At 33.5% G+C, this 27,285-nt stretch overlaps 3 protein-coding genes across 3 annotated transcripts in view; 2 read left to right on the top strand and 1 right to left on the bottom strand.

The window, feature by feature from the left end:
- The first annotated feature begins 3,522 nt into the window (after nt 1-3,522).
- LOC138321133 (torsin-1A-like) lies at nt 3,523-7,931 on the top strand. Its single transcript, XM_069264574.1, has 2 exons — nt 3,523-3,585; nt 3,972-7,931. The coding sequence occupies exon 2, from the start codon at nt 3,983-3,985 to the stop codon at nt 5,369-5,371; it is 1,389 nt and encodes a 462-aa protein (XP_069120675.1). The 5' UTR covers nt 3,523-3,585; nt 3,972-3,982; the 3' UTR covers nt 5,372-7,931.
- A 770-nt stretch (nt 7,932-8,701) lies between these two features.
- LOC138321134 (ubiquitin conjugating enzyme E2 B-like) lies at nt 8,702-11,475 on the bottom strand. Its single transcript, XM_069264576.1, has 5 exons — nt 11,357-11,475; nt 10,612-10,736; nt 10,490-10,520; nt 9,825-9,852; nt 8,702-9,145 (listed from the first exon to the last, which is right to left on the bottom strand). Exons 1-5 carry the CDS (start codon nt 11,386-11,388, stop codon nt 8,888-8,890), a joined length of 474 nt encoding a protein of 157 aa, XP_069120677.1. The 5' UTR covers nt 11,389-11,475; the 3' UTR covers nt 8,702-8,887.
- Nucleotides 11,476-15,629: 4,154 nt separating this feature from the next.
- The window catches only part of LOC138321135 (transforming growth factor beta receptor type 3-like), an 83,740-nt gene continuing 72,084 nt past the window's right edge, over nt 15,630-27,285 (top strand). Inside the window, exons 1-2 of the mRNA XM_069264577.1 lie at nt 15,630-15,841; nt 16,295-16,502. Of these exons, the coding sequence (XP_069120678.1) occupies nt 16,421-16,502 (82 nt within the window). The 5' untranslated portion in view covers nt 15,630-15,841; nt 16,295-16,420. The remainder of the gene's footprint in view (nt 15,842-16,294; nt 16,503-27,285) is intronic.

The following is a 27,285-nucleotide window of genomic DNA, read 5'->3' on the forward strand; positions in this document are numbered from 1 at the left end:
AATGTTCACATAAGAAAAACCTTAACCCACTCCGTATCACATCTTTAGGTCACCTGAGACGAAGTCGTGGGTTGTCTGTTGTATGTACGTATACAATTTACATTGTCGACTTCTTCTCCAAAACTGCTCAAGCAATTTCAATGAAATTTTGTACAAACCTTCTAAGGCATAGTGCCAATTTAAACTGTGAATTATATGGCCTCCACGTCCCAGAGAGCTGTGGGAGGGCCAAAGGGGGTTAAAATTGACTAAAATTTCAAAGAATTTCTTCTTCACACACAGATGTGGTAGAATCAAGTATTCGTAATAGATAGAAATAAAAGGTCTTAAAGTCGTTTACAAAATTGTGAAGGAACCCTGTGGTCTCACGTTTCCCCCTGTGGAGGGGGGTCAAGTTTACTTTAGTTTATAAATGGAATACAATTTTCTGAACATTATTTGGTCATTTGTCATAGGAAATGAGTCAAATGTTGTCAGAATTATCAGTATGAGATGGCCATTGAATCATATTAATAAATTTCCCACCCCCATGGTCTTAGGGGCAAGGCCAAAAAGGGTCAAATAGGCTAAAAATTCAAAAAGTTTCTTTTGAAGTTCTTGAAATGGTAAATTCAAATACTCTTCATCGATGAAAAGGTCTTAAGATCCTTTACAAAAATTTTAAATTATATAACACTGTGGTCTCACGTTTCCCTCTGGGCAGGGGCAGGGTCAAGTTTACTATAGTTTATATAGGAAAAACACATTTATGAACATTATTTGCTCAGTTTTCATAGGGGTATTAGTCAAACTTTGTGAGAATTATAAACATGACATACATAAATGTAGTATTTTAAACCTTCTTCTTAAATCACAGATTTGATTGAACCAGATAATCTTCATAGATTACATGGTCTTAAGGCCCTTTACAAAAGTTGTGAATTTAATGGCCGTGGGATCTCAAATTTTCCCTTGGGGAGGGAGTCAAATTTACTAGAGTTTTTATAAGAAAAACACATTTATGAGCATTATTTCCTCATTTTTTTATAGGAAATGAGTTAACCACCAGGGAACAGTGGGACGGGGCCAAACGCGATCAAAATGGCTAAAAATTCAAAAAATCTTCTTCTGAATTCACAGCTTTGATTGAACCAAATACTCTTCGTAGCTTAAAAAGTCAAATTTATAAAGATCACTGACTGACTTCAAGGGTCTGATGGGCTAACATATAGTGTCACATGCCCTTGTTTAATTCTGTATCCAACCTCAGGTGACACTTAAGGATGTACTCCTCTGAGAAGTCATAATTTTTCTTGTATTAAACTTTTTTTCTCATATAGATTTTTGGAAATAGGAGTTCATGCCATAAAAGAAAATAGAAGAAAAAACATATGTCCGTGTGCTCGTTTTTTGAGCTATTGTCACTCAAAGATACCCAATTGACAAAAATATTAGATTTTATATTAATTTTGCCGCTTTGATCATATACACAAGAGATTAAAGCCATAATTTCCTAATGAGGTGTTTGATATGTATGGATGTTTGTAGAATTTATTTTCTGGTTGTCTTCTTTAAAAATATACCAGTTTACTTTTGATCAATAAGACTTATATTTTTTATCAGAATAACGACATATGCTATCCCTACCCCTTAATTTTGAGCTACAAAATGCACCATTTTCAGCAATTTTTGCCAAATTTAGCCCTTAATAGAAAAAGTTCTGGTATTAAACTTTTGTTAATATTTTGCATATCAACAGGGAAAGGGTTGTTCTTTCTAAATTACGCAGAAAAATGGGGGGTCCGTGTGCTTACTTTTTTGTCCCATTTGAATATTTGTTATTTTTCAGTATTTTCGGGTAAAAAATAAATGTGCTCAAATAACCATTAAATGTAAAAATAAAGTGTATCATATCACAAATTAATGCCCAATATTTAATTACCACGAACCCAGTAAAGATTTACAGCAAAAATTAGCTCGATACAGCTAAAAAATACTGGCACAGTGATGATTTAAGTAAACACAATTTCAGTAAAAAATGGTAAAACTGTGGCTCTACTCAAAGCGAAAAAAGACACAATTTCAAAATGGCCGCCAAATGGGCTATTTCTTAAAATCCCCTTATAAAAAAATCCACTAAAAATACAAATGTAATTTTTTGACAAAATTTGCAACTGGTAACTTCTACAGATACTGATAGATTTTATTTGAAAACCTCATAACTTCTTTGATCTATGTCGAAACGAGACTTCAACGGGACTGAAACCTCAGAAGAATACAACCTTAAGACCCATGGACCTCTTGTTAAGAAAATATGCATAAAATGTAATTTGCTCTATCACTTTGAGCAAATATACTGCATCCAAATTTATTTGTTTTAATAAGTCATTAACCCAGTTGTTACTTTAAGGATGCCGAGTGATGCATATAAAATGTATTACACCTGTAAGCAAAGTACTCTCAGTCAAAATATAGTACATGTATCGTATATTTACATCTTTTCAATATGTCGTCTGAAGATACTCCAATAAGTTCTAATCTATTCAGCACTTACTAAACAGACGACGTTTGACTTTATATCTATTCCCAATGAAATGATTTTTAAGTTATTGGGAAACTAAGATAGGAACTTAAAGCTATATATTTGCCATATAGCTTAATAAAGTTGATTTTCGTGGTTGTTTTCCTCGAGAGTATACGTTTTCACGGCGGTATGATACAAAGGATTTATTTCGCGATCTTGCGTCTTCAAACTCTAAATAATATGATGAGAGTTCACTGACATTTTTGTGTTATATATTAGATATTGCCAAATATTGTAACTTGTAATCAAACTAATTTAGCTTAGAGTATGCTTAACCACTGGCATTTGTAGTATTAAAATGATAATCTGACAGCTGTCTTGATAATACATGTGACCAGAATTAGGAAGGTTTCTATTATATTACCTTTCTTAATAAAATTAAGTCTGTGCATGTTTATCAAAAACAAAGCACGATATTTACGTCTTACTTTTATTCTTGAGTTGGAAAAAAGTATAACTTTTCTTTGCAATGAGAAGTCAAACTCCAAGAATATTAAATGAATTTATTTTTTTTTAAAATTAGCTCGCTCGTGTTTTAAAATTTCAAAATGCGAAGCCAAGAAATCGCAAATAATAAAATGCTGGTAAGACTGTTGGAACTCTTCAAGTTAGCGAAGTTGCCCCCGTCCCTAGCTACTGTTGTAGCGGAAAAGATATCACCTTCTGACTGACTCTTTCAGTCTGACTTTCAGTCAGTCAGAAGGTGATATCTTTTCCGCTACAACAGTAGCTACCCCGTCCCCTAAAATAACAATGAAATGAAAACGTAAGATAAAAGCCTTTAATTAATTTACCATAATGCTAGCATCTACCTTTTCCTAAAATTTTGTTAATCTAAAAAAGTATCGATATGGTTTTGAAATTTTAAAAGGAGAAAAAATATATTGTTGCATGTGTGGTTCACTTAAGGCACCTTAGGCGATCTCGTATACGCGAGTCAAGTAGTTTTTAAAGTAAACCGGTTGTGTCAAACTGAAAGTAGGATTACTCATTTACTCAGTCCTCTACCGAAGAAAACACGTGTAAGTGTTGAAAATTGTATTTGAAGTTATGTTCTGTGATCATATATGTGATAGTGTTTAATCATCATATAATCATTCGTTCTACTATGGTAGCGGAAAAGATATCACGACACATCCAGTCAGAAGGCGATATCTCTTCCTCTACCACAGTAGCTAAATTTTAGTAGAAATGGTAAACTGCCTAGTTGTTGCGACAGAACTTTGAACCAGAGTTTTATTCTAGTATAAGGGAATGAGAAACTTTGAAACGGCAAGTGATTGAACTTAACTTTGGGTTGACACTACATGCATATATTGATTGGTAAAGCAACCCAATCACTTACCCCTTAGGCAGTAACATTTGACAGATTATTTTCAGGAATACAGTTGTTTTTTTTTACTTGCAGTGTAAAAAAGCATGGATGAGGAAGAACCAATGGACATTTCTGGAGAGTCATTCTCTTGGGAAAGCCCATCAAGATTTCCTAGAAATTCTGCCAGTAGGGCCATTCCTCGTCGACAGTCATTTCCAATCAAACAACACTCAAGATCCGAGGATCGTCAGTTTCCGAGTAGCAGAACTCCGAAACGTATGTCTCTACCTGCTCAACAATCAAGTCCAAAACTAGATTTCTCTAGAGGATTTTCCCCAAGTAAATCACATCACTATCGGCCAAGTTCTGAGGTGCTACCTCCTTCACTGAGTGAACTGAACCATTCTACACCAATCAGGAGTTTGAGTGATCGGTATGAAAACCAGTCAAAACTTAAACATCGTCATCACAAACATAAATCAGAAGAAGAGGAAGATGAGGAGGAGGAAGACTCATACACGAGACGTAAAAATCTTCGGAGAAAAATTGAACGAAAACGTTCAGAACCTTATATAAGTATTAAGCAGAAATTGTCGTTCATGGGGTTTCTGATTCTGTTGTTTATTATGATCCATATCATAAATAACGCTAGACCTGGTCGGTGTCAGGTAACGTTGGATATTCCTAAACTTAAAGAACATCTGAAGAAGAATGTCTTTGGTCAACACATAGCCTCAGGTATAGTGATGTCGCTGGCAAAAAACTTGTCTGCTCATTTTCGTAAATCACTGAACAACTCTCAGACTGTTGTCTCTTTCCATGGGTGGTCTGGAATAGGTAAAAACCATCTGGCTAAAATACTCAAACAGACGTTTAAGCCGGCGAAGGTGAACACATTCCTAGTACCGTTACATTTCCCTCACAGGTCCCAGGACCAGGAGTACAAAGCCTTGGTTCCTCAATGGATCAAGGCCAACATGTCACTCTGTAACATGAATATATTTATCTTTGACGAGATGGACAAGGCATCTGACGGTGTTATCCAGGGGCTTCATACAGCTTTGACAGAAATCAAAAGTTCTAATATATCTTCAAGAGTCTGGACTTTGTTCATTCTGCTCAGTAACAGTAAAGGGTCGAACATCAACAGTTACTTATTCTCACAGCTGGAGAAAGGTCGTGGCAGAGAAAACTTAACACAAGAGGAATTTATTCCTACACTAACCAGTGATACAGAGGGGAGCTGGTATGAATCTCTCCTGGAGGAGGGACTTATCACACATACAGTGCCATTCCTCCCCCTCACACAGGCACATGTAAGGAGCTGTATCGTACGGGACATGTACCTGAAGAATATAATTCCTAACAAGGAAACTATAGAGAAGATCCTTGAGGAACTTCCGTTTGACCAGCCATGGGAGGAAAGTGACCAATACTCTACAACAGGCTGTAAAAGGGTGTCCTCTAAAGTCGACCTACATATGGACGATTAACTGAGGGATGTGCATATGGACGATTGCTCAGGGGATCTACATTATGGACCAACGTCATTAGTTAAACTCCATGTTAATGACAAAGTCAAATTATGTTTAACAAAGGACATTAGTGGTTATGTATATATAGATGACATATATATATATGACACTAATGTCACGAGTTAAACTCTATATTAAGTGACAAAGTCAAACTACATAAGGGCGACTAACCAAATGACCAACATATACATGTATGATTGGCGAAGAGAGAACTGCATTTTGAAGACTTTCATGTCCACTTAATGGTTAATCTATAGATGACTAAGTCATTGTCTTTTGTACTTAGAAAGTCTAACTAGACATATGGGAACGTTAATATACTAATTGACATCAATTGATTACTCGCTTTTCAATTAATTATCCCTATTTCCAGCATTTTTGATCCTTTATATATGCTGCCTGGCAAAAGGTGACTAAATTTAGGACTTTGCTTCTTTACACACACACTGAGGAGATAGACGACTAAATTTGCATCCTATACCAATGAACACCAAATATTAATATCGTCACACATTTGACGTCACACGTGGCACGCTTTCCAGTCATCGCTCATATGTTAGCATTCTTCCGAACAGCATGGATACAATTTGGTAGATCTGGCCTTCAGCTGCCACTTGCCGAAGGGTGAATTGTGCTCCATTGTGCTGTATAGTTAAATATTTGTCTACTTTGTACCGCATTACTGTTTGTATCCCATTATGTAATCGTGTTCGTTTTGTATGTCTTGATAAAGGGGCAGATCGCCTCGAAAATTTGACAATTTTTTTTTTTTGTCCACACGGTTGGAATTACTTCCTTGTCCCATATTTACCATTTGAAGTAATTTGTAACCAACAGACTTACGTTTGATCTTTGGATCCCATGTCATCTGGAAAATCCTGTTGATATTACTTCTTTGACCCCTATACATATGGGACAAACACTTCTAAGATCTAATTATGAAACACTGTTGATGAAATGCCATACACAATCATGTATATAGTCGTCTTTCTTTTTGTGTGGTTTGGTATTTAGTCTACATTTTTTATAACAAACAGCTTTACTTAACTGTGCAATACTGAGTCAGAGCATATATCAAATGTTTACATTCCATACTGATGAACACTGAGAATTACCATTTAATATGAACTAAATTTTTTAGAGTGTAATACATATATATGAATTAAGGTGTATTGTGTGACATGGGCCAGGTCCCTGTGTGAATTGAGGAATGTAGATGAAATAATTATTCATTAATCTATTTGAACAATTTTATAGTATTTTTTTTCAGGAACAATATTCCACATGAAATATGCCACCAGAACAAAATGAATATTATGATCTCGCTCATACATTTGTATATATAGTAAAACCTGGATAACTTAAAATCGATGGGACCATGACATTTTCTGTATATTCTAATAATGTGTTTATGTTTACTTGATTACATAATGAACATTTCCGTATTTATACACTGGTATCCTCCAGTCATAAGGCTAAAGTGTTTGGGGTAAGCTGGCCACTGGTCTCTAGAATATTTAAATTTGAACAGACAATCAGTGGCATTTGATAACGAGAAAACTTAATATATATAAAAAGTTACCAGTCCCATAATTTTTATACCGACAGATTAAGAGGTGCTTTAGATATAATTTATCATTTTTCTTCTTCTAAATTAAATGTAAGCCTAAATTAACATAAACAAAATTTCAAAATGAGCCACGAAGGCCTATGGTGATCATCAAAATTAAAACATATGCTGTAAATAAAATATGATAAATCATATATTGATTGGTACCAAAATGTGCTTTCATTATTAAATCAATACTTTCTATGCAGAAGTTTTTATTTTACAATGACTAACAATAACTTAAAATGATTATTTATGTCTGTTGCGCTGTAAAGTGAGAACACACTATCAAAAGTTTACAATCTCATTTCACTTCTTTACAGTATTATCACTACAATGGTATACACTGTAGTGACTGTTTTCATCTGAAACAAAGAATAAAGAAACATTTAGAGATTGTACAATATACATTCTGTGAAGTCTAAATTGCTACTGATATTTATGATGCATTGTAGAAGTTTGTCCATGATTTTTCTATAGTTTATTGATTTCTTAAGAGAAAAAAAGTAAAAAAAAAATCAACCAGTTATAGCACAAACTTTAATATCTTTAACCAATTTTAAAACTTTATTTATTAAAAAAGATGTATTAAAAATGATAATTTGTTTGATGATAACGTGTGTTGTAAGTGAAACCTGTCTATAAAGACCGGACAAGAGAAAACTGATCTCTATAGTTTAGTGGTCTTTATATGCATGTCAAAATGTGTTATAAATGGCCATTTGGGACCATAAGTAGCTTTATTATGCAGATTGATGATCTTTATACAGAAGTGCATTGCTAAGGCAGGTCTAACTGTACATGTTGTTATTGGTTGAAATGAAGTGCAGTGATTTATTGACTAATAGCAATACTTTGGATAAGATGTGAGGTGTTGAAGCAATAAATGTTTGAAATTTTGTTATTAAATTGCAATCACAGTTGTTTTTATTTCATTTTTATTTCAATCCATCCCCAATAGCTGTGGCTTTTTTTCTTGACACCATTCTTACAATGGTTAAATCAAAATCACAATTGATCCTTCTCAGTAAGTCTTCTTTAACAACTACTGTTGTCTGTTATTTCATTTTGGATGTTTTAATTTTTATTATCATTTCAATGTGGTAATAGAGGGGTTCCTCTCAGAAAACGTAGAAATGATATTTGACAACCTCTTCTTTAAGTTGATTTCTAGATTCTTATTTAGATGGGACCTCCTTGTAGCATCCTAAACATTCCTGGGGTTGATATCACTACTGTTATATATTTTATCCAACTCCAGACTATGTCATAGCAAACCTGAAGGTTCTGTGTGTGGCAACAGATAGTACACTATAGGTAGTTTGGTCCTTTGATAAACTTATAAACAATCAAATAATGGTACACTGTATGACTTGAAGCTGGGTGTCACTCTTTGTTAATCTTCAAAGCTAGTCTCTGTTTGAATGTGATTTGCCAGGGTTATTTTTCCTGAAATACCACCAGTTTTGCGGTGACATATTCCAAAGATGGATATAACAACAGTGATTATAGCGCCTGGTATATTGAGGATGTTCTTGTAGCTGTTAGCTATCTTGCTTCAGCATTCAGGTGGCATGTTAAATTGTAGGACTTAAGTCAATTTCATATGGGAATGAAACTTACCTACCAACAATGTCTAAACCAATTTTATCTTTTATTTTAAAATAGAAAAAATAGCGATAAGTACACATATAACTTTATTTTGGGAAATTAAATGTATTAGTTCTGTGCATCAAGGTTTCGGTAATATTTAGATTCAGAATCAAAATAAATAAAAAATTTTAACAGAAAGTACATGTAACTAGCCAACAAAACATATGTTACTCTTGATTAGTGAAATGTCACAAGAGCTCACATAATGGCTCTTAATTTTTATTTTTAACACTCTCCTGTGCCTTTGCATTATAATTTATTCGGAAATGGGTGTACTGGTTCAGTAGCTCATGATCCATGGAGTTTTCTGGTTCCGGCCGTGCCAGCAGAGAGAACAGAGCATTTATAATCATCTCCATGGAAGTTCCTGTGGGAGACCAGTTATCCTCGGACAGGAAGCCCAGACACACCTGTCCCAGCCGCTGGTTAACATTCAGGTGGTACGGGATACTGGCCGTGTCAAAGTTGATCTACAACAGTCAAAGCAGGACTGAAGATGACTTGGATAAATCAAGCAAATGTGTGCTCTGTTTTGTTAAATACGTGTATATAAATTCATGTACATGAAAACCAAACATATAATATTACATTATTTGATTATTATCATACTCATATTAAAGTCTGCTGACTTCATTCATTTATGTAAGTTATGTATAAAAGGATCACAAATCAAGATATTTGGGCAGTTAGCAGTTACATTTATATATATATATAGGGGTCAAAGAAGTAATATCAACAGGATTTTCCAGATGACACAGGATCCAATCAAACGTAAGCCTGTTGGATACGTATATATATTGGATATATACTGATATATATATTGGATATATATATATACAGTTCAAATAGTGGTATTCATAGGATTTCTAAATGTTCAAAACAAGGGGGATAACTCGTGTGGGATTGAGTTGTGTCAATAGTGGGTTTCAGCACAGGTGTTTTTTTCTCTCTATTATATTTAATACTGTGTTATATTACATATATATATACAGAGAGAGAAATGACTCTAGAGCCAAACGCCCGTGGTTTCAGTATGCTTTTTGCGTAATACGGTAGCTGATATTGCTGAATGTAAGCTTTGAGTTCAATATGAGACAGATATTGTGTGGTAGATGTAATTCCATGCTGACCTAGCTGGGTATAACTTACTGTCGGTGGCTTTAGTGGATAATCCTCCCTGACAAATCGTTAAGGAGTATACTTTGATCATTTCATGCATCAGCTAAAAAACACAGCCATTTGACAAACCAAATCTCATTATTTCATTGATAACTTGTTTTACAATAATTAGTCAAGCTGTATCCTTTTCTCCAAGATTACGTAATAGTATGCATTAGATGACCATATGATTGTAATCATGACAAGAATAGACAAAAAGGACCCAAAAAGCATTGCAATTAATTGCTTACTTACTAGTGTGTATGCTTCCTTGTGCCTAATGATGATCAAGAAAACGATAATGTTCTGACATCGTCTTATCGTTTGATTGTTATTGAGAAGTCACACAAAGAATGTTTAATCTTGCTTTGATGGCCTATAACACTCTGTATTTAATTTCATCGAGTTTTAATTTGCACCCATGTTGAAGTCTGAAAATGTTCTTCAACATTAGGATAGGTATTGAATTTAAAACTTGGATTGTAGCTAATACCTCCATGGGTATCTGTTAACTTTCCCTATTATAAACAGTATGATATTAATTATTTCAAGCAAAGAATCGTGACTTGACAATAGAAGCAGCACCACAACAGATTCCATTGCCTTGTCTAGCTAGGTACAATCTTGGCATGTTTTTTCATATATGATAAGGATACGGAATTTGGATAATGGCAGTGAAGCTTCCCCCTGAAAGAAGAAAAGATATATTGTTTATAATCAATCTCAATAAAATCAGTCATATAAAATGAAAATGGTCAATTTCATAATCTAGTCTCACCTTTGTAAGGCGAATCCTCTGGCCCTGGGATGACTGCCTGCCAAAGGTGGAGATTGTCATCTATAAGGGAAATTTTGATGCCGCGTGGCTGACTCTTCTCCAGCTGGACAAATTCCTTCTGTAATCTTTTAAAATACTTCATACTGTTTGATATACTTTGATTTTAAAGAATAATATGTACATTGTCACATTATTAATGCAAAAGAAGTGGATAGAGCCTAAACATCTGAAAAAGCCAAATTAACACGCATACATTTTACAGTTATTTGCCTTCAAAATGCTAACGATGTACTTTCGCTTTGCACGTATAATGTACTAATTTGTTGGAAAGACATAAAAGAGGTATATTGACGTAGAACGAAAATTGTTTCTTCGTGATAAATGATGAAAAAATGAATCTGGAAAAATCCCACTGACATCAACAGAAATTGTCAAATGCTCTATTTTAAACCATAGCTCGTATTCCCCTCCCCTGAATCCTCAGTTAATAAAACTATTCCGATGGGAGTACAACTACAATTATTGGATTAACATGTTTTAGTCTATTAGAATGAAAATCGAAGTCTCGATGCTTGATATTCTAAAATGTATGATTTGAAATGGTACAACTGATATTGCCACAGTTATTCCAAACTGTTCAATGTAATTCACTGTAATACTTCATTAAAAGTTTCGAGGGTTAAACATCATGTTGGAATCTGCTTTAACTGTATTCGTCATTCCAGAATATATACGCTTTTGTTACCGTTTCCTGTATTGCTGCTGTAGCGATGCCATCTTGTCCAATATTCTACTTTCTGTTTCGGTATGAAATACCGACTAATTGTGTTATCGTGTGTCTCTATAAATACGCACACGCAATTATTATAGACTGCACTTTCGTTTTGTTGTTTATGTTCAATAAAAGGTATTGAGTGTATTTTACGGAAATTTTGGCACTCTTTGGGGATAATGGTATATATCTAAATACTACCACAGGATCTGAGAATTAGTTACAGTTTACATACATAAGAGCAAGTGCCCTAAGACCATTTTAGACGTTTTTTGAGGCATAGATTTAATTTTTAGACGTTTTAGAGGTCTAGATTCTAGATTTTATCTAGACCTCTACATTACGTATTAAAATGATCTTAGGGCACCCTGGTGGGTCCATACATAATTTTATAAACTGTAACTAATTCTCAGATCCCTGTGAATACTGCCGTTTCGTTATGTCGGACGAGACTATTTTCATTATATATGAATGAACCTAATACGTTTCCATTAAATACGCATCGATTCAAGTGCCCCTGTTCACAACGTGAAATGACATCCATTACATTTCGTGGTGTCGATGTTTCTTAGAAGCCTTTTTACGCTCATGCTACACATACGTTGGCAGGTAAAACAATCGTTGTTAAACCTGAGCTAGATGATTTTCCCTTCGGCCTCGGTGAATATCACCTTTCTCAGATTTAACAATTCCTCGTATTAACCTACAAAAAGTCAATATTTGTATAATCAAACGTCATTCTCTGATCATTAATTGATTACATACATATAATATTTTAATCTTGCTTGGATCATGTGTAATGATCGCAAAATGACTGAAAATCAAAGCCCACGAAAAGCGATGATTTTACATGATCTCAACTCGACAAGTTTTAATTGGCCTTACTATGGGTATCACAGTCATTGCATTTTTGCCAAATATAAAGACATACAAAAATGTATATACGTATGATCTCCTCGGTAAATACTATTTCTGCTGTCATTATATACTGAGATAGTTCTGATACGTATACCAGACATTTCAATAAATATCAATTTTCAACGATAAAAATTACGTTGTCTTTATAAATCAATGTACATTTTCACTTTAGCAAACTTATAATATATATATATCAATCTTCATTGGTTTTTCGTTAACATCGGGACTAAACATTTATAGTATCCACGTATGTTTCTTTGCACTGTCGGTCAAAAATGGTAGCAATGCATACCGTAAATGAAATTATAGATAAAAGACATGACTCTGTTCTACTTGTCACGTTTAAAGGGAATGGAAAATTCGATTTTTTTTATTATTATTATTTCAAGGACGCTGATGTCAAGAGAGCAAATGGCAGTACGTGTAGGTCTACTCTACATATTCACTCACTGCGAATATTTCAAATGTTTCCTTAGCAAAATAACTTTGGGAAATGTTCTTGGTCATATCACAATACAATGAGTCCAAAAACAAATAACTTATGGTAAATTTGTATTTTGAAAATCAATTGTCGTAGTACATATCAAATATATGATTTAGCTATAGGAAACGTGTTGGTGGGGAATAACAGATATATGTTAGGTAAGGCTAATATTCTTGTGCGTGTGTGTAAGGCTGAATATGAATCCCGGGGCACATTTCACTCTTCATATAAAATTTGTATGGAGAATATGTTTATTTTTTTGTTTTTTTTAATGTGTTTGGAAAGCTAGACGAGAACATTCACTGAAGGATTCAAAACTAACAAGAATGCAGGTATTAATTCATATGGTATATTGTGAAATAAATATTGAATCAAAAATCAAGATTGCAAATAACAAGTAAGTAAGAACAAGTCTGAATTTAAATTGTTTAAAAGCGAAAGTAGCATAAAGATACATTGTTATTGAAATAATACAGTCAAATTTAATTAGGAATATTCAACAATAAAAACACTTTACATTTTTAAGATTTTTGTAAAACTATGCACAGTGTGTGAAGCAAAATGTAAATTTTGATTGAATATATACCTATATGCATGTACGTGTAGTTTAAATTTAAAACGGAGATAATTAAAGTTACACGTGATGTATTTTATACTCACGAATCCAGAAGAGCTTTTGATATGTTCTTTGCCACCAAAAGTTATCAACATTTTGAGAATTACAGTACTTAAAATGCATAGGTTTTAAATTTATAAGTACAAATAAGAGTTGAATATGATTTTCGGCATAACTGCCAAAAATCATTATATTTACATCTACAGTGCAGTGCATTGAATACATACGGTCAGACCATGAAGCCAAATTGCAGTCTACAATTTCATTTCACATTTTTACAATGTTATTAGTAATTACAAAGTGCACAATGCAGATATGTTACCATCTACATTTTGTGTACACATACATAAGATAAGGCAAACAAAAATTGTCTGTTTAGGGTTACCCGGTCGAATCTATTTTTTTACCCCGACTTTTTCCACTTTTTTTTACGAAAAAAAATATAAAAGAAGTCGGGATTTAGATCTCAGACTCCGGTTCTGGCCATTATTTTAGGGTTACATTGGCTAAAAAAAAAAAAAAAATCTCCCGCCCTACAGACCCTATTTTTTTTTTTTTCGCCAATGTAACCCTAAACAGACATATTAGTGTTTTGGGCCTAAGACATAAATAGTAAGAATTCAGTTACAGTGCATTTTACTTTTTTGTAACTAACTTACTAGGCATCATGTACGGTTGTCTGTCCATTTATTTGAGTGATTTTCACAGCTTATGTCATCAAATTTTATGGTTTTCAATAGATTACTGAAGAAAAAAATAACATGTCAAAGTGTTCTCCCAGTTACGGCCCATATAACTAAGTCATAATTATACGAATAAGTTTCTGTATGCATGAGCTGTAAAAATGCACATATAAGATATGCTGCATGATATCAAGAATGTAAGAATATTATATAGCATAACATTGAGTTTATAATGAAACTCATTAAAATCTTTCTTTTTTAAACAACTATTTTATTCTTCTCTCATATTCAAATTGAAATCATTCTTCCTAAAAAAAATTAAATTACGTCATTTCCAGTTATCCTCAAACCCATCCGTTTAAGTACATGTGCACTGTTTAGAGATTTAAGAATATAAACCAGTAAGTTACCGTGATTTTACATTTTTTTTCTGTTCTTCATCGGATTTTTCAAACAGCGCTTCGTTGCAAAGACAAATAATCCAATATCTAATAATGTGATTAATAGAAGTAATAATGTTGCATACACATGCATATTTAAAAAGATTGCTTGTAGATAAAGAGAAATTTCTAGTGGACGTGTATTTATACAGGTATCTAGTAGTCATGGATCAAACGTGTGTGGTAACATTGACGACTATTAAAGCGTATGACTGATGTATATATAATATATATATAATAGTTTTGTATCCGGCACCCGTTCATACCATCGCGTATAACGGTGAAATGTAACACTATGGAATGAATTAATTAGAACCTAACGTATTGGCGTTTACCGAATCCGTTGTCATGACAACGGCGAAATCGTTATGTAGTGGGGATGTGTTTATTGATCTTAAACTATTTATTCTTGTTTGCATTTCTGAAAGCACATATTGCAGATTGAAATCATTTCCGGGTTGTTAAATAAAACAAACGACGTTTTTAATTAATAATCGGAAACAATAGACTAATCATGATTGTAAATCCTTTTGATGTTCTCGCTAGGGAGTTGGATCAGATGAGGTTAAATATGTTATTGAAAGAGTTACGATTGATTTTCTGATATAATCTTTACGTGTTATAAAGTCAAACATTTAACGTTTGTATTTGTTAACCCACTCGATATAATGAACCTGAAAAAATGTAAGTTGCTTTATAATAAATTTAAAGTTTTGAATAATAGCAAATAATATCAATTAAGCACTTGAAACAGGTGCTACTGTTATTTTTTTATATGACGTGCTAAAGCAAGATTATTATCAAGCAAACTATTGTAGTTGTTTACGCCTGATTTGTCTTGTGTACAGAAATGCATTGAAACTTTTATAATCGATCTTCGGCTTTATCGTTCTATCGTAATAGTTTGTACACTACGTAACCTCGGTGCAATTTCATTCACAAATTAGTCTAAGTCAATGAAATGCTTGTAGTAGTAAGAACAATTCACATGAGCGCAAGCATGTTTACGATCCTGATCGAGTTCTGGCGCTTTTTGCCTTAGTCGATAGATGTCGCGGCAGTAGGTGTTGTGACGTTTCATTTCCTTATACGGAAATGTGTCAATTACATGCAAAGCAAAACAACATTATAGTGGTTCGCGATGCAAACAAGGTCGATGGCATTATCCTATTTGAGCTTAATATATAAGATGCAATGATTTGTTGATATTGTAATATCTCTTGTTGGATTTATTGTGACTATATTTTCAAGGATTGTTGATTTGAAGCGTGGGGGCTTTCTTAGTGTTTTTCGGCGAGTGGATCAATTCTGGAGGAGGTGAGTAGGGAGAGTTTATTGACATTTTGCCTCGATTATTTGTATTCGATCGACAGTTGCTCTGTCGATATATTTGCCCCATTATTCACATATTAGATGAAAGATACCAATATCACAATTATGCTAATTGATATATATTTCTGCACATCTTTAGCTAACTGTCAGTGTAGCGAGAGAGTTGATCAGTATTTTTTGGACGAATGCCCACGACCTTAGATTGACCAAATTGCGACCACTCTACCGATCACATGTGTACAAACATGAAGCATGCATTCCTCAATTCCTCCCAATGCCATTCCTTTCTAGAATAGTAACAATTATACTCGAATGTGTTTTGAACCTGCCTAGCCTCACGTGCAACGCTGCAATGAGGTTAGGATGTCGTGTGATGGAGTTCTGCGTGATAACATTGTACACGGTTTATTCGAGGTCGCCATTTTTTTTCTTTTGTAGGAGATCGTATCTGGGTCACGTTGATACGGGCTCGCTTTGAGTGGGAGGAAACCAGGTTATAGAGCTGGACTTGATTGCCAATGACTTTAAGACATCCCGATGTGACGGGAATCCATTTTTCTCACTATGCTGTATATTTTGCTTGTTGTGTTTGGATTATGTAGCGGGCTAGGTCTGCTATCGGACCTACAAAGGACTTCAGAAAATGGTAAGGTTACACCGTAAACAACGACAAGTGAGCTCTATTAATCAACCGTATACACGTGTGGAAAAAAACCTTGTTTAAAAATCTACTGAATGAAGTACGGGGGCAATACAACGTAACGGTATGCAAAAAGTAGTTGACCTCACGAGGTCAGGAATGAGTGTCGGGTTAAGGCTATTGCTGAGGAATTTATTAACAAAATTTAAATATCGACATTCTTTCATTCATTGCTATTCATGGAAACAGATGTTTACATGTATTAACACAGCTTGCACATTTTATTTAAGCATTAAAAATATTACATGATAACTGGTGATAAAATGTTCTAACAGTTTTGTGAGTATTTTATTTTGATTAATTTTATAAACAATACACCACATGCTAATGGTGTAATTAACGTGATGTGGAAAATTTCAAAATTTTCCTGTTTTTGGTCTGGTATTTAACACAAGGTACTGCATAATATATATTATACTGTAATAATTTCAAAATTGTGATCTTAATTCTTTTAAAAAGTAGATGCTTTTCAATTTTACCAATAATAGTACATAGCTACACAAAAAATAGATAGTCATTACCTATTATTCTATTATGGAAATAACTCTCAACTACCTTAATGCATGCCTATTTGTATAATATAACTTTTGAACTCCAACAAGATCATACTCTGCTAGTGTATAGTGTCCTTATTTTTTGACAAACATAATGATACAAATATTTAATAGAAAAGAAAAAAAGGAAATGAATCCTGCATACCAATAGAAATACGTAACCTGAAGAGTTTTAACTTTTGTGTGTAGCTATATGTCATAATATTATACATTTTATAATAAGTTTGACATTTGATGCATAAGAACAATATAATTATACTAGAACATGTAGAAAGCAGATCATTATATATATATGGAGTCCTCCATAAATCATAGAAAATTAGGGATCAATTCGGAGGAAGACCTTTGGTCATTGACCGATACTTTTCAAAAGTGGACATTATTCATCCATTCTTCCAGAATTTCCTTGATATTATGTTGTTAAAGGCCCTTAAATTTTTTCGAAATCTTGAAAACCAAAATGATTCCTAATTAGGCTTATTGATAAAATGTAAATAAAAAGAGCTACCTATAAGCACTTTTATATTTTATATATGGCCTTTGTTTATACAAAACCGTACCTGCATTCTGACCTCATTTATTTATTATATCTATATATAGAAACTAAGAGGATTGACATATGTGTACTGAAGATCATGATTAGTTTATTAACATTATTAATATTGTTTTACATTGGTGGAAAACAATCTTAATACAAGAAATGTACATATACTATGAAGAGTTACTTATAAATTCAGGGCATCCAACTTAAGTGTAGACCTAAAGCTTAAATTAGAGAATGTTTTTGACTCTCAAAAATCAGATTTGACTCTTGAGTTTGAAGTGTATTTGTCACTCTTTTGACTCTGATATATATTGAAATTGTGATTTGACACCTCACTCTATCTGCTGAGAGTCAAGGGTCATCTAGATCTGGATGTCCTGTTAATTTATCATTAGCAGCAATAGTAGTAAATGATGGTTAATAAATGATGACACAAAATTAACATTATATAAAATGTACAGTCACTATTTGTATATTGCAACAAAGATAGATATTCTATTTAACTTCCATTCAAGTGTATTTCAAAATACATGTGTTCTACAAAGTTCAAACCCTGTACATTGATGTACATTGTATTGGTGTGATAAGAAAAATCCTTGAATTATGAATGATTGATAGTTACACAGTAAAAGTTCACTTCTAAAACACTAATTCCCAAAATTTGATAGTTCCAGCAGGGATTAAATTAAAGCTCCAAATACAAAAGGTTGAGATAAAAATTACTATAACCAAGTCTAATTGGTCCCCAAACTCATTGATTTATCTTTCTGATACATAATGATGTATGCAATTTGTAGTTATGTCCAATGTAGTTTTCATATCAGTATTTTAAGGTTATAGTCTGGTCAAATAAAAAATATTGTAACACTATTTAAAAAAAGAAGGGTCAGTAAGTAAATAATTTTTATTCAACCTTATATAAACCATGGATTTGATTAACAGGGTATACGTATAATTGCTGTCTTAAATTTACAAAATATTTACCAAAATTCTTGATTTTGTGCAAAACCCAAAAAATCAAAGATGTTATTTGTTTGCTGGATGGTAAAACTGATATGAAGTGTTCAAGTTGGCACTGATTTTACTGGAAACCCAAATATTTTTTTGACATGGCGTTATAGATCTTGCCTATGACAGTGTTAATTTAAAGATGGAAGCTTGTACATAAGATACCAAATTATAAAGTTAATTGATTCCCAACATCTTTATTTATTAGTTATAATTTAACTTGTACTATATAATTAAATGAATAAAAAGCATATTGTATATGATTAAGCTATAAAGTCAATAGCTAATGAAAAACTCTTAATATTGCATGAACTTTTCACTATACCCTTGGTATATAAATTTATGTAGCCAATAGTTCAAGATCTATTTTCCCAAATTTTAATACTAAGATGCTATATAAAAGAATATTTGATAATTATTTGTCATATGATATGTCTAAAAATATATATATTTATTGATTTCTCATCAAATCAACTTTTATTAATATACATGTTTTATCATGTAGTTGAGATAAAATGTTTGATATTAATTAAATTAATTTTGATTACAAATTACATTGAATATTGAAAGATTTACTTTTCTTTTAGGATACTTTCAAATTAATTCTATATTTGGAAGATTGAATTAACCATGCAATATACACATCAATTGGAAAATATACTAGACATCTTTTTATATATCTAGTACTATTGATGAAGGATATATGCTGGGAAAGTGTGTTGATACATTTTATAATGATAATTGTTCGTAAAGCATTACACTCTGTCCTGGGAAAGTGTAGTTAATGATGATAAGAAGATACACGGAGTGGCTGCATGGGAAAAACCTGGGATAATGTACTTTATCGGAAGATACACTGGTGAATTTGTACTTTGTGTAAGGACAATCTATATAGCTACTAGTGATGTGTACTTTACTGGTTTGGTACTGATGTACTCCAAAGCCAATCAGCCTATTTTCTTAGTTCATTCTTAATTGAAAATTTCATATTACTGCTCTCCTATTTAAATATAGAAGATTTAGAAGTCAATTATATCCAGGCTGTGCTTCTAATTATGAAAGGATTAATTAATCAATGATCTGAGTTGCATGCTGACGTTGGGCTTGTAATTATATAATGTAATGTGATTTGTAATTCAACTTTTACTGTGATACGCTATACTGTCATGATCACAACACTGTGACCCTTTTAATGGACATTCCGATCATAATGTTATCATAAATATCTTTACAGTTTCATCAAGTTTGTGTGTTATTTTACAATTTAGTTCTATAACACATTCTACTTTTGGTATAATCACAATTTAGGCTTATTAGATGAATAATGATAATTTTAGATACCGTAGCTATATATAGAGTGAAAATGTTTGCTTAGGAAAAGTTAATATGTTGATGTTATTAGAAAAGGTGGGAATTATGTAAAATACTACAACATATTGATATTACTGACTTTTAAGAAAACAGTGTATAACGAAATGCTGAATTGATCATGATCTTCCTTTAATTAATTAGCTTGGACCTCCAAATGTAATGAAAGATGATCCACCGCTGACAAATAGTTTATTTTTCTTGAGAATAGTTTATTTTTCTCTATCAAACAGAGCAGACAAATTAGTATTTTTCTTCAGTTACAAAAGTAAGTTGTTTACACAATCACCACCATTGAAAAGTATGAGCTTCTAATTTTACTTCAAGATAAAAATCTTACAAAAAAATAAATTGCATTCCGAAGAATTTCGTGGTAGGTATGTACTGCATTTCCTTTATGGAATGTGAGTACTGATTGTACATGCACCAAACACCATACACGATTAAACACCAATTATTGTTCAAATGATAAGTACCATTTGATTTATGCTCTAAGTCGGTGATGGAGCATCTTTTATAGATTAGTATATTATCTCCTTAAGCTTGAATTGTGTTGATGACCTTTGGTGACCTTTTTGTTACCTAGGTCAGATATGATCATTGATATGGCCATGGCCATATATACTAATTGAATATCATATATATCAACAGGAATATATCAATTTAATATTTGAGTAAATATATACAGTTTGTAAATCCTACAAAGTCTGTACCCTTAAGTACATGCACATACACAGACTATAATTAATGATTATATCATAAATGTAAACGTCACTATATATATAAACAAAACATGAACATGACCCCTATATGGCATGGTCTATAATATGGTTTATAGATTTAAAGTATTTATATCAATGGGAATATATGGCTGTAATTCAAGTACTCAGTTTATTGTATATACTATTATAAATAATTTACACTGTATCTCGAAAATAAATGATGTATTAGCTATATATATGTATATATAAGGCTTACATGATGAAGTCCCCACCTAATAACTTAATTTCAGGTCTTCACCTGGATAGACATCTATAAAATGTATATTTCTTGAACTATACTGAACATGAGTAAACCTTCAAATCCCATAGATAATGGCTGGCCAAATATATAAGTAAGGATCAAGTAACACTCCAGGTAAAATCTGTCATTTGTTTGATATTGTGGTAACACAGGTAACCTTTCACAGGTAATCAACAGGTGTGTTGGAATACAGATGGTTAACAGGTGTGTCATTATACAGGTAAATTGTTAGTTGAACAGATATAGGTGAACCACATACCGAGGGAAAGGTTAGAGTTCCTAGGTAGAGATCAATGGGTCTATACCAGCTAATTAGCATTGGTATATATATTTGATGTGTCCTGCTGAGGAAAACTACTGGTAGATATATTTGATGTGTCCTGCTGAGGAAACTGTAAAGATGTTATTTGTAGCTGTGAAGTATGTGTATAGTACACCTTAAATTGTCATATTTTTTCAAAGGAGTCTAGAAAAGCGCAAAATGTTATACTGAACAGAGAAAAACATCCATTTAGCTTAATCTTCCTATCATCAAACATGGACAAATGCAACTTAGTATTTTTTATATATTATTGAAAATATTTTACTAGACAAGGTGAGCACGAGGCTCTATATTTTTCAGTTACATCTAACAACTTGAGTAGATTTTGAGATTTTACATTGACTGTTAAAATGTATCATCCCGATTTGGGACCCCTGGGATAGTAGTCTTATTTAGAAGACCGGTCTAGATTTATAAAGAGGTGGCATGGTTGCTAATTAATTAAGGCAAAGTTTGACTATATATATATAAAATTCCTTTTATCATCATCATCAATATAGGCATGGCTTTATACTACAAATACAATAAAAGGAAGGTCTCTTCTAGATCTCTGTGATAAGTAATAAATAATAAAATTAATTTCTTATAACAATTGTAAATTTCGATATGATGTAAACAAGTAATGTAACAAGCTGAAGAACATAACACTATATTCAGTAATGATTGTAATTTTGCAGACTAAGGAGAAATTTTATGGAAGCCCTGGAGTTGAGCTAACAGATTTTACAGCGTATTTTAAAACTCCTTTAACCTAGAAGTAGTTAAACATTACGTGGGAGGACATGACACAGTCTGAATTTACGGCGTGACAACATGAACATATTATTACAGAATTTCAGGTTGGGTGGCCAACTTTGTCATGCATGGCGTGTTATGAGAATGCTTATGTTCACAAATAAACCATTCTCTTGACACCCTTTTGTGGCTGACTTTGGTTTATACAGTCATTACACATTGCCATGACCTTAATTTATCCAGAAATTTAGTATTCATTTTAATCCCTTGAAGTTGCTACTTAAGACATATTCTATGGTCATCTCTATGTTCATTTCTTGCAATCTTGACAAGCTAAAATATTGGTCTGATCTTGATGATGCAGATTTCTCTAAGAACTGTAGAAACCATATTTAAAACACATATCCAGACTTATCCTTTCTGACCCTCATGACAATCTCTTCAGAATGCAACATGTGATGCTTCTGAGAATCCCTTAATCTCTGTCTTGTACCCCTTGGAATCTCATTAGAAATTCTTGTAGTTAATATATTGACTCCTCACCCTTCTGAAACATCAAATTGATCCCTATTACCTACATTGACTCCTCACCCTTCTGAAACATCAAATTGATCCCTATTACCTACATTGACTCCTCACCCTTCTGAAACATCAAATTGATCCCTATTACCTACATTGACTCCTCACCCTTCTGAAACATCAAATTGATCCCTATTACCTACATTGACTCCTCACCCTTCTGAAACATCAAATTGATCCCTATTACCTACATTGACTCCTCACCCTTCTGAAACATCAAATTGATCCTTCCTACATTGACTCCTCCCTTCTGAAACATCAAATTGATCCCTATTACCTAATTACTCCTCACCTTCTGAAACATCAAATTGATCCCTATTACCTACATTGACTCCTCACCCTTCTGAAACATCAAATTGATCCCTATTACCTACATTGACTCCTCACCCTTCTGAAACATCAAATTGATCCCTATTACCTACATTGACTCCTCACCCTCTGAAACATCAAATTGATCCCTATTGACCTACATTGACTCCACCCTTCTGAAACATCAAATTGATCCCTATTACCTACATTGACTCCTCACCCTTCTGAAACATCAAATTGATCCCTATTACCTACATTGACTCCTCACCCTTCTGAAACATCAAATTGATCCCTATTACCTACATTGACTCCTCACCCTTCTGAAACATCAAATTGATCCCTATTACCTATATTGACTCCTCACCCTTCTGAAACATCAAATTGATCCCTATTACCTACATTGACTCCTCACCCTTCTGAAACATCAAATTGATCCCTATTACCTACATTGACTCCTCACCCTTCTGAAACATCAAATTGATCCCTATTACCTACATTGACTCCTCACCCTTCTGAAACATCAAATTGATCCCTATTACCTACATTGACTCCTCACCCTTCTGAAACATCAAATTGATCCCTATTACCTACATTGACTCCTCACCCTTCTGAAACATCAAATTGATCCCTATTACCTACATTGACTCCTCACCCTTCTGAAACATCAATTGATCCCTATTCCTGATTGACTCCTCACCCTTCTGAAACATCAAATTGATCCCTGTTCCTATTGACTCCTCACCCTTCTGAAACATCAAATTGATCCCTATTACCTACATTGACTCCTCACCCTTCTGAAACATCAAATTGATCCCTATTACCTATGACTCCTCACCCTTCTGAAACATCAAATTGATCCCTATTACCTACATTGACTCCTCACCCTTCTGAAACATCAAATTGATCCCTATTAGGCTATAACCTATGTAATTCCAATATGTTGTATTGCATTTAGAATTAAATTGAGATTGAAAATCCTTTTAGACAGTAATTGTATGAATTGCACATCTTTGGAGGATGCAGTCTGGAATCATGGATAGATGTCACAAATCCCATCACATATAGGTATGATATAGGAACCGTATATGCTATATCTGCTGAAAACCATGCATATACTGGATAGATGTGATATCTCTGCTGAAAACCATATAGATGTGATATCTCTGTGAAAACTATGCAGGTGTGATATCACTGCTTGAAACCATATAGGTATCTCTGTTGAAAACCATATAGCTATATAGGTGTACATGTAATATCACTGCTGAAAACCATATAGATGTGATATCTCTGTGAAAACTATGCAGGTGTGATATCACTGCTTGAAACCATATAGGTATCTCTGTTGAAAACCATATAGCTATATATATAGGTGTACATGTAATATCACTGCTGAAAACCATATAGATGTGATATCTCTGTGAAAACTATGCAGGTGTGATATCACTGCTTGAAACCATATATGTATCTCTGTTGAAAACCATATAGGTGTACATGTAATATCACTGCTGGAAACCATATTGATGTGATATCTCTGTTGAAAACCATATGGAATTGATATCTTTGCTGAAAACCATATAGGTGTGATATCTCTGCTTGAATCCATATAGGTGTGATATCTCTGTTGAAAACCATATATAATTGATATCTCTGCTGAAAACCATAGAGGTGTGATATCTCTGCTGAAAACCATATATATGTGATATCTACTAAAAACCATATTGGTGTGAATACTTTGATATCTCTTCTGAAAACTATATAGGTGTGATATCTCTACTGATAACCATAAAAGTGTAATATCTCTGCTTGAAATCATATAGGTGCGATATCTATCCTAAAACTCCAAAGGTTACTGGTAATCTCCTGAGAAAATTTGTACTGTACAGGAATTGAATGATTAAAGAGCAATCTAATCAACATTAGATCTTCTATGTCGCTGCTCTCCGTAGATCGTCCGCTTGTCCTCTATGGAGAGTGACATAAAAGATCTAATTTTAATTAGATTGGATTACAGGGCATTTATTCTGAAATCTCATAGAGAAATATCTATAAAATTTTGAAGCTATAATATATTTCTTGAATTCCATATCTATAAAAACCTGAAATGAAATCTGTAGAGAACTTAGTAATGGTTCTTAGGAGGACTTTATATCTGTACATGTGATATATCTCAAAGAATTAACAACCGTGATCCCACGATCACAGTCTAATCACAGTTGTGGTATCTAACTCCCTGTTTTGGCCCCAGATATCCCTGTATAGGTGTTATCTTGTTTAGTTACTGATGCTGAAATGGTAATCAGCTTGAATAATGTACCCCATTTAACAAAATATTTCACTTGACCTCCTTTTTGTCTGACCTCTAGAGGTCATACAGGGAGACAAGTCTAAGGTGAAATGTTTGACCCAAAACAAATTCAGTGAACCAAAATCAATTATCACACACATGTTGTAGATGTTGTGATGCCACTATCAGACTGTTTCAGTATATGTAAACAGTGTATAAAGCCAGGAGTACTTGTGGGCCTATGTGTTTTGCCTATAGGTATGTTAGGACTATGAGGTGTGTGAGCCAGAGATGGGAGAGATCTTATCACTATGGATATAGGCTTGGTTTGCCTCCCACTGATCTGGTGAGGTCTCCACAAACCCTGCTATATACTGTACTCCATGTCAATCTCCATAGCCTCACATCACACCATCGGCTTTGTCAGTTTTGGATGAGACTTATAGTGTTGCAGGTGATCTTAAACCAAACTAGAAATGCCAAGGCCCCTTTATCCCCAGCTAGTTAATATCTATTGGGTTAATCCCATAGAAAATCCATCTCTCCACTTGTTCCCAGGAAATGAAACACAATCATCCTACCGTAGTAGGTATTTTTGTACATCGGACTATATCTATCACTTGGACTTGGGACTTGTTCATCCAGGGTGTCCCTATCTGCATGCATTCAGTGTCATTCTATCTACACTTTTTAATATATTCACTACCAGTCAGATTTTGTAGCACTGTAATTCCCACCCATCGCACATATCCTAAAGTTATTCCCACCCTGATTCATGATCATCTGATATGTAGTTTCCCTATCAGATTTTGAAGCACTGTAATTCCCACCCATCGCACATATCCTAAAGCTATTCCCACCCTGATTCATGATCATCTGATATGTAGTTTCCCTATCAGATTTTGAAGCACTGTAATTCCCACCCATCGCACATATCCTAAAGCTATTCCCACCCTGATTCATGATCATCTGATATGTAGTTTCCCTATCAGATTTTGTTTCCCCTCCTGATAGATATTCACCTTTATATAACTCTCTACATCTATATCTAGAAGATATTCCATCTGGGCTCCCTATATCCACCTACCGGACTTTCCTTTCCTACTTAGGACTTCATATGCTTAGAATCTACCAATTCTAGGAATTTCACATCTTTCTCCTCCAATAGGATTCCCACATTATAATTTCCCACTCCATCCATTCCCTACAGGTAAAACCTTCATATATCCTCATGATCATCCACCTAAATGACTTTTCCATTCCCATTTACCTGGTATATATATAGGACATGGACTTTTTCTGTCATTCTTTGTTATAGGTTACTCCAAGCGTCACTCATACCAGAGCTATATGGGTAATCCTGTCTTTTTTATTTATATAGTTCACTTTCTACAATTACACTATAATATGATGTATGATGTGAATCGCTATGCTACATTAGTATGACCTGGGTCTGAACTAAGTGACTTTGGGTGACCTAAAGTTGACATTTCACTGTGAATTTACTCTAAAAATGTCTCATTTTGTGGTTCTTATTCTATTTTCAACACCTCTATTGTCATCTGAAGACAACAATACATTAATATGTTACAGAGCGTCAGTTACACATGTCTGGTAACAATATAACTGCTGTAGATGTAGAGAGTACACGTAGTGCATTGTGACAGTCTCATTGCATTAAATTCATTAACTCATTATTATTATATTCAACCCTGAAGTTCATGAAGAGCTCTTTTGTATGGATAGAACTATTCTTAAGCTTGAATCCCTTTCAATATTTCAGATACCTCATTATTTTATGTACTTTTATTGAGAGCAGGATTTTCAAGCTAGCTGAATTAATGGGAAGTTGATATTTCAAAATCGAGCTTCATTGATCAGTTTTCAGTAATTTTCAACATTCAGAATACCTATTCTGTTCTGTTACATATGGCAAAGGGAATTAACGTCAGAAATTCTGCTAGTTTAATATCCACAAGTCGGTGTGTACCATGGAAGCTAGG

This window comes from Argopecten irradians, chromosome 4 (assembly GCF_041381155.1).
Source record: "Argopecten irradians isolate NY chromosome 4, Ai_NY, whole genome shotgun sequence".
NCBI classification, from domain to species: domain Eukaryota; kingdom Metazoa; phylum Mollusca; class Bivalvia; order Pectinida; family Pectinidae; genus Argopecten; species Argopecten irradians.

Bases quoted from the DNA above. Each gene is read 5' to 3' on its own strand.
- LOC138321133 (XM_069264574.1), top strand. From the start codon at position 3,983: ATGGATGAGGAAGAACCAATGGACATTTCTGGAGAGTCATTCTCTTGG.
- LOC138321134 (XM_069264576.1), bottom strand. From the start codon at position 11,388: ATGGCATCGCTACAGCAGCAATACAGGAAACG. The intron at 10,521-10,611 runs GTGAGACTAGAT...TTCTTCTTTCAG, and splicing joins AGAGGATTCGCCTTACAAAG to GGGGAAGCTTCACTGCCATT. The intron at 9,146-9,824 runs GTAAGTTATACC...TGACTGTTGTAG, and splicing joins ATCCACTAAAGCCACCGACA to ATCAACTTTGACACGGCCAG.